This window comes from Molossus molossus, unplaced genomic scaffold (genome assembly GCF_014108415.1).
Source record: "Molossus molossus isolate mMolMol1 unplaced genomic scaffold, mMolMol1.p scaffold_m16_p_1, whole genome shotgun sequence".
NCBI lineage: Eukaryota > Metazoa > Chordata > Mammalia > Chiroptera > Molossidae > Molossus > Molossus molossus.
The window spans coordinates 200,679,448-200,687,994 of NW_023425344.1; the positions used below are offsets into that span (position 1 = coordinate 200,679,448).

At 53.1% G+C, this 8,547-nt stretch overlaps 1 protein-coding gene across 1 annotated transcript; it reads left to right on the forward strand.

The window, feature by feature from the left end:
* The first annotated feature begins 851 nt into the window (after positions 1-851).
* On the forward strand, positions 852-4,562 carry FBXL22 (F-box and leucine rich repeat protein 22). The gene is made up of 2 exons (XM_036279139.1): positions 852-1,198; positions 4,217-4,562. Exons 1-2 carry the CDS (start codon positions 864-866, stop codon positions 4,560-4,562), a joined length of 681 nt encoding a protein of 226 aa, XP_036135032.1. The 5' UTR covers positions 852-863.
* Positions 4,563-8,547: the final 3,985 nt, after the last annotated feature.

The following is an 8,547-nucleotide window of genomic DNA, read 5'->3' on the forward strand; positions in this document are numbered from 1 at the left end:
CGGTGTGTGGCTGGCTTAAATGGCAAACTTTGACTAAAATACTTTTAAAGTTGTTTCAAGAGTTTCATATGAAGAACTACTTCATCCATTCTGACATTTTGGAAAATATAGGCTAGATACAGCAGGACACATTAGAAAAAGGTAAAACATAAATGTAAAACATGACACATTCACAGAAGAAACTGGAAATATGAGCTACTTAAGATAAATTTTTTATGGAACTCGGGGCAAAAACAGCCTGTTGGGAGGCCCAGGACATCCTTTTGCCTGGTGGAAGGCAGCAGGATTGGAAGGTAGTTCAGCCCAGCCTGGAAAAACACGAGAGGCATTTATCCATGTCTGCTCACAGCTCTGAACACAAAACTGTCACCCTTTGCTCTTTACAGACAACAGGTTTCTTCCTACTAAGAGTGGGGCACAACACTGACGTACAGTACTAGGAAAGAAAAACTGGTACTATCTACAATTAGAGTCCGTCCCTGAGCAGAGCCTGCAAGCCCAGACAGAGGTGGTCTGGCTAGCCACCTAGAATGAAAATGCCTCGGGAAAAGCCAAAGGAGCTCGCTGTTAAACACCATTGTCAGCTAAAAGGAAAAGAAATCCCTTTTAAGGAAACTATTTAACTTCAATAGGCTGCTTTTCTGCCAGGATTTTCAATTCCTCTGAACATAAGCCGAGACACAGACTGCTGCACGTATGTCTGGATGCTGCTCCCCCCACCCCCCAGCTCCAGCACCAGTTGTTAGCCCAAAATAAACCCCATTCCACAACCATATATGTCCACCAGCCCAGAGCTTGGGAGGAGCAGCAGGAGGTAGGTCAGGTCCCTGGGCTCCAGCCTTGCACTGTGGCCACTTCGCACCATGCACATCACCCAGCTCAACCGGGAGTGTCTGCTGCACCTCTTCTCCTTCCTGGACAAGGACAGCAGGAAGAACCTCGCCAGGACCTGCCCCCAGCTCCAGGATGTGTTTGAGGACCCTGCACTCTGGCCCCTATTGCACTTCCGCTCTCTCACAGAACTCAAGAAGGACAACTTCCTCCTAAGCCCGGTGCTCAAGAACCTCTCCATCTGCTGGCACTCGAGCCGCGTGCAGGTGTGCAGCATTGAGGACTGGCTCAAGAGCGCCTTCCAGAGGAGCATCTGCAGCCGGCACGAGAGCCTGGTCAATGATTTCCTCTTCCAGGTGTGTGACAGGTAGGTCACCTCCTGAGCAGCATTGGCACTGGCATCCAGAGCTCTAGGAGGCGTCTAGAGGGGCAGGAAAGAGCAGCTCAGGAGATGGCTCTGCTTTGGGAATCCTCAGACTAGGCCCAAGCAGACCCGCCAGGCCCATCCACAGCCCATTCCCTGGAAGATGGATAAAATCATGGGGGAAACAAGCTCCTCTTAGCCTCACAGGTTCTAGAGCAAAGAGGAAGAACTGGGCTTCAGCTGTCGCTATTCTTCTGCCAGCTGTCTTCCCTGGCAGCCACCAAGTGGTGGGTGGATCCAGCTGGGCAGAGATTTTCAAGGTCAGACCTCAGGAAGAGATTCCTAGATTCAGCAATCAGCTCACTCCTCTACTCCCTTTAGCAAGCAAACCCCAGGGCTTGTGAACTGCAGCTGAGGAAGGAGAGCTGGGGTGCTCTGGGTTAGTTGAACCAAGCCCGACTCAGGGAAGGGGTAGTGATACATAGTCATGGTTTCTTCATTAGAAACTTGCTAATCTTCACAGTTCTCCAGGGGGTGGGGGTGAGGTGTTTTAGTCTAATTTTTCAAATGAGCAAACCGAAGCTCTAAGAGGTCGTGTTATTTGCCCACAATCTAGGATTGCTAGATTTTAGCAAATAAAAATTCAAGACACCCTGTTTAATTGGACTTTCAGATAGAGTATCTTCTGTTTGTTTTAAGTGTGTTCAGATGCATCCCGTATTTGATATGTCAGCCATATCGCAGACAGAGGCTGAGCCACACACCAGGCTCCCACCACCGTCAGAGCCTCCTGCCTAGAGCAAGGACACAGACGTCCTCAGCCAGGCTCTTACTGAGCCCTTAGTCCGTCCTGCCTTTCAGGAAAGGCACTCCTTGGCTACTCCCTAGGCTTGGCCAGCTTGCTGCCGCCCAGGTAGAATAGCTGCTGTTTGCTGGCAGCTATTATAGAAGGAATAGTACAGGGATAGAAGAAAATAGTGTAGTGGCCCCAGCTTTTCTTTTTTAAGGCTGTAGGAAGAAAACAGGATGGACTTGGGACTAGCCCCTATTGGGACCAGGCCATTTTGATGGGTTTAACAAGTTCTGCTTTTTGCTGACAACTTTATATAGGCTGTCTGAGTTAGAAATAACTGTACAAATACATGTACAGTTGCCCAGTCCCCTCTCTAACCTAAAGCAGACTGGAGAGTGATACCTATGGGGCAGAAAGCTTGTCCTGAAGATGTTCCGGTCTTGCTGTAAGAGAACCATCTCCAATCTCCCAAACCAGCAAGGTGTGGAATGGGCCTCTCAGGCCACTGCTGCAGTAAGGGCTGCCAGCGTCACAAAAAGTGCAAAGGGCTTGGAGGTCAGGGTTCTGTGCAGAGTGACACAGTTCTGCTACTGTCTGACCATGTGACCCCAACCCAAATGTTTAAACTTTCAACCTCCTTTCTTCATCTGTTAAATGGGATAAATTGCCTGTCTCACAGGCTAATAGGATTAAAAGACACTAGCACTAACACATAGTATGTATAGAGAAGTATCAAATCTGGTTCTTTTGGCAATCAGCTGGGGTGGGGGGGTGGGGGTGGTGAACAGCCTTGGCTGGTTGGGCAAGGAGAGAGTTGGCTCTTTCTCTGGTTTCTTCCCAAATCAGAATTATTCTAAAGATTTTTAAAGGGATCCCTCAGTCCTTGGGTCTTAAACACCTAATCCGCATAATCTCTGGAAGGTAACAATTCTTCCCACTTGACACATGGAGTTGGCTCTGAAGTGTTCAAACATTAGTCCTGGGTCCAACCAGCAAATAAATCACAGGCAAGTCACTTGGGCTCTCTGGACCAGTTTCTTCACTCACAAAACCAAGGGTCCAGAAGACCAAGAAAAGCATCTGAACTTGGGAGATGAATTGGTTCAGTGTGTGATATGTGGCCTTGCAGTCTATTTTGGTTCCATTCCCCGCTGCCCCAGGCACAAGGGAGCCAAGCTAGCCAAGGCAGATGCAGTCAAGGGACTGAGGGGAGGCTGATAGGGAAAGGGACAGGGACAGGGACACCCCCCCCCCCCAAAAAAAAACAACTGGTTGAGTCCGGCTCCCTCTGGTTACAGGGAGCCAAGGCCTCTGCCCACCATAGGCCCTTCTTGACTAGAAGCAGGCTGATTACTCCCAGAAGAGAGTTACAATTGCGTATAGAAGGCTCTTTAAACCCCAAATCGAAATCCTCACAACCCCACTGGCAGGCAATATTCCCTCCCTACTGCCTCACAGGGAAAATTAGGCTCAGTGAGTGACTTAGGCCAAAGTCACACTGCAAATCAGCCAAGTCCAACTTTGTTCAAGGTCTTTTTCTTTATCAGGTGCTGGTAAGGCTGGGGTAGAGGGGCCGCCAAGCTTTGGACAAACTACTTCTGTCCCTGACTGGACTCACCCTGGGGCTGGTTCTAGCTACCTCTGGCTCCTGACCTTTGGCAGTCTGGGGTCACAGTGGGAACACAGTAACTGCCCGTCAACTGAGCTGAAACCAGGGCTTTAGAACCCAGGGCCCCCGCCCCTTCCCCTCGGGGTTGAAGTGGACCTGTCTCAAAGCCACCCCCAGGAAACCCTTCCTCCTGCTCCCCTCCCGCCAGGCTAGTCAGGGCCTCAGCTCAAAGGTCGCCTGGCGTGGTCACCACACACCGCACGGCTTTTCTCCACCACCCGAGGCAACAGAGAACTACAGTTGTCCCTCTAGGAACCAGCCTCCCCTCTGTCCCAGCAGGACCAGGGCCTGGGTTCCCCACTGGGGCTAAGAATCCACGGAGATTCCGGTAGGGCGAAGGGAAATGTGACACAGCCCCGGCTCCGATCCTGGCCGCGTCATCGCAGGCAGTAAGCTCCTTAGAGCTCGCGGGCTCCGGCTCCTCCTCTGTTAACCGCGGAGGGTCCTGCACCGCCTCCCGGGGCAGTGTGGAGGCTGACCGAGCCAGTGGGCGCGGCGGGGGGCGGGCTAACCGGGTCCTCCTCGGCTGGGACCCGCGGTTACTGCGTTGTCTCCGCAGGTGCCCCAACCTGGCGTCCGTCACGCTGTCCGGCTGCGGCCACGTCACCGACGACTGCCTGGCACGATTGCTGCGCTGCTGCCCGCGCCTGCGCACCTTACGCCTGGAGAACTGCGCGCGCGTCACCAACCGCACGCTGGTAGCCGTAGCAGCGCACGGGCGCGCGCTGCAGACGCTGCACGTGGATTTCTGCCGCAACGTGAGCGCGTCCGGCCTGCGCCGCCTGCGTGCCGCGTGCCCGCGCCTGGCTCTGCGCGCCGAGCACAGCGCAACCATGATCCCCGACCAGCCGCCGCGCGCTCTGCCTGCGCCGGGCGCGGCCCTTCGCAAGCTGCTCCCACGCTAATCCGCCGCGCCGCGGAAGGACACCGGCCACGGCCCGCGCGGGGAGCCGCTGGGGCTCCTCCACCTCCCAGACTGTCGCTGTATCTTCTGAGCCTGTTTACCCGTTTGCAAAATGGGGATATGAACGTCTACCTCATTTATGATTGTATGGACATGACGACGAGATTAAATGACCCGAGGCTGGAGAAACCCGAGGGGTTCTCACTAAACACCAGCACCTTTGCCCGCCGCTTTCCGCAGCCGCAGGAGGCGCCCACACCCTCGGGGCCTGGACCGCCTCGTTGGGGGAGTAGGGGCGCACGTCCAGAGAGACAATGGCCGCCCGGCTGCGCTCGGGGCGGGGCTGACTGACGGCCGACCGCTCGCTCCCGCAGACCCCTTAGCGGCCCTCGGAGGCCCCGCCGACGACGCAGGCACGGGCTTCCGAGAAGGTGGCCTCGGTGCTGCGCTAGCGGGCGGGAGGAGGGGAGAAACGCGGGCGCGACAGAGGCTCCTGCCGGGACAGGCTCGGTGCCGCCCCCGCCTCGGCTCCCGCCCGCGGCTTTGCTCCGCGCCCACACCAGCCAGCCCCCTTTTCCTTGGGAAGATAGGTGCACTCCTAGGAGTGAACTGCACACACGCTTCTACGAATTCCCTCGTTGATGTGATTCTTACATAAATTGCATAGTTATCCTTATTTTCCACCGTTCTAATATCATAAAGGAAAAGGAAAGCATTTCAAAACCCCAGAGCAGAGAATTAAAATTTAAAAAAGCAGCAGTCCTGATAATGAAACCATTATAAACTGATGCAAAGTTAGATTTTTACCTGCTGGATTTGTTGAACGTAGGCACACGCCAGGACTTATGTTTCAAGAATTTGGTTACTGATGTCCCACCTTTTGCCACCAAAGTAAAGGCTCTTGGTCACCCGGTAGCTTCCTGGTCCCAGGTCCATGGGGAAAACTTTGGTTACGTGGGCAAGTCAAGGAGCACTCAAGAGTGGTGGGCGATGCTCACTCTGGCTCCGCCCATCACTCGCTGAGACCAAGACCCTTTCTTTACACACCTGAGGCCAGGTGTTTCTTTGTAGAAGGGGCGTTTCATCCCTACTCGCGGGTTCCTTAATTTGTTGCCCAAATATTGGGGGAATAGCAAGGAAAAAGAGACAAGTTCTAATCTCATGGTGCTAACATTCCACTGGATGCAAAGACACTAAGTTCCCACTTTTCGTCAATGAGGTTCTTGGAACTGGGACAAATGTGCCTATACTGAAACCAATTTTACCATAGGCTAATTGACATAAACAAGTTAATTTCCTAGCGTCTCATTAATGTTATAACTAAACAACATTGAATGAAACCTTATTCGAGGTATTTGGTATATAAGATAAGTACCCAGGGAAGCAGGGTGGGGGAAAGCATCTTCAAAGGGGTTGACCATTGTAAGCCTCATTGAGAAGGTGGCATCTGAGACATGAAGTGAGGGAGAGAAGGGGAGAGGGAGTAAAATATTCCAGGAAGAGGGAGCAGTTGGTTCACAGGCGCCATACTAGAGCTCAGTTGGTATAGTAGAGGAATAGGGAAATAAGGGGAGGTTGGTGTGGATAGAGAAGAGAGTGAAGAAGAAAGGTAAGGAGGAGAGGAGATCAGAGAAATAAGGGATGGGGGAGGCCTCAAAGGTTATTGTAAGGATGAAATGAGAGCTGGATATCTCCCACCCAGCCAATGCAGAGAGATCCAGGTGAAGGCCAAGAGGTGTTGACATTTCTCCAGGCAGAACCTGTGGGCAAGCAAGCAGAACCCCGCCCTGCCCCCACCCCTCCAGGAACTGCTGAAAGCCTCAGTTGCTGCCCCTGGGCTCCTGCTTAGTCTGGAAACGGGTGCACACTGAACCCCAGCCTGGCAGAATCCCTCCTCATCCCTGTGTGGGAAGAGCCAGTCCCTCAGGCCACCACCTGCAGTGGGGGCGGGCCCACCACTAGCCATTAGATGAGTTACCTCTGGGTGATTTTATAGTTTACCCACCCGTGTGCTGGGCTCGGGAGAGAGGCCTTGTAGGAACTTCATTTTCTCCCACCACAGCAAACAATGTTGAAAGAAAGTTCAGGCTTCCAGGGGTTAAATGTTTAAAACAGAGCCTCTTAACACCCAGGACTTTGCTTTTGTCTTCTCTGATAAGCCCCAATTCCCAGCAGGCCATTTACCCGAGTTAGTGGTTTAGTCTGGGGAGCAACAGGGTTGTGGTTTCTGGCTCTCCTCTGACCAGGGCAGGTCAGCTTGCTCCAAACTTCAGCTTTCTGACCTGTGTATTGGGATAGCTAGAGAATCCTGCTGCCAGGGTTTTTGTAAGGAGTACGAGACTGTGTTTGTAGGGCAGAGGTCACTGCAAGTTGAGCTGGAAAGGGGTAACCTGCATTCCTCTGAGGCCCCTTTCCCATGGATGCTCTTTTACAAATGAGGTTCAATTCCCTAGCTAAGTCTTCAATGCCTAATAAACCCCACATACCAAGACTGCAGTGATCACAGAACTAGACCTGGGTCCCACATTGTTTCTGGGGCTCTAATTCTGCCCCACCCCATCCAGGAAAGTTTTGGGTCCCTGAGCCAAGGGCCATCTGAAGTGCTCCTAGAAGGTGGGCACTGACGGAGACCCATGGCTGCCACTCTGCCTCCGGTCACTGCTCCCCATCAGCAGGCACTGAGCAAAGCACCTGACAGAACAGTGCCCTGCGAATTTTAAAGACAACTTTCTAGGTGCTCTCTCAGACTTGCCCAGAACAAGGGGATACTGCGTGCTTCATTAATGCATAGACTCATTCATCTAGCAAACAGTTACTGGGTACTGGTCATGGGCTGGGCTAAGCCCTACCTTAAAGGACTCACTAGTCATAAAACGTGGCTTTGGTTGAGGGGAGCTTTCGAGTGCTCTCCCAGCTCCATCGTTGATAACGTCTGACAAGTCATGACCTCTCTGAGTTTCAGGTTATCTGTAAAACAGGACCCCCTCTCTGCGACACTGTGATGAGATGACGTCTAAATGTGCAGTGCCTGGAAGGTAGGGGTAGGGAAAAGAGTCCTCACTTCCTTGGGGGGGCTAGAAAAGCCAAGTGCCTAGCAGAACCCACAAGGCCTGGGCACTGGGAAGAAGCAATCTAGCTCTATACAGGGGCGACTGAGGACCACCTGACGAGGACAGAGCCTTTGAGCTGAGCCTGGAAGATTGACTGCAGCTCCCACAGGTTCCAGCGGTGGGGAGGGTGTTCCTTCAGCAGGCACAGCTCAACACAGGCATAGGGAGGAAGCTCAAGGCAAGCCCAGAGAAGGGCAAGCTGGGGAGATGGGGCCCTGACTGTTTGCTGCAGGCAGGTGGAATGGACTTGGAGTTACCTATGCCTTCATAGCCTCCATCAGAATAGACCAGACTTACCCCAGCTCCTGAATGTCAATTCTTCTCATTCTGTTGTGGCCAAGTCAGTCAATAGCCACACAGAGGGAAAGCTAGGGGGAGGGTGCAGGACCTTAGCAGTGGGTCAGGACAGTGTCCCTGGCTGGAGGCTGACCCCCGTTACCACATAGAGCTGGCTGGTTTGCACAGAAACCTCAGTGCCAGCAGAGAACGGGGCCACATGCTTTTACGTCAGGGGCCCCAAATTGCTTCCTGAGAGGTGGAATCTTCTTGGGGAGTGGCGCTGAGGCCTGTTTTCAGGGACACACTGGCCAGTTTCTGCACAGGCTGAATGTCTGGACGGGACTGAATGAGCCCCTATCAGCTCCAACGCTGGCACGCTGACAGGAAGCGGGACCCTCGGCTCTAACCTGTGCATATCTGTGATCCAGTGCTTTCCCTCTCCTGACCCCGGATTCTTGGCCTGTAAGGGGATAAACTGACCCCTTAGCTCTAGGACTCACCCAGCTCTAGGATTCCATGCCGAAGACTTGCTTTCTGCTAAAAAGCTAGTTAACCAGATGTAGGTTTCTCACGGCTGGCAGTGCTAAGCAAAGGTCA

Bases quoted from the DNA above. Each gene is read 5' to 3' on its own strand.
- FBXL22 (XM_036279139.1), top strand. From the start codon at position 864: ATGCACATCACCCAGCTCAACCGGGAGTGTCTGCTGCACCTCTTCTCC. The intron at 1,199-4,216 runs GTAGGTCACCTC...TTGTCTCCGCAG, and splicing joins CTCTTCCAGGTGTGTGACAG to GTGCCCCAACCTGGCGTCCG.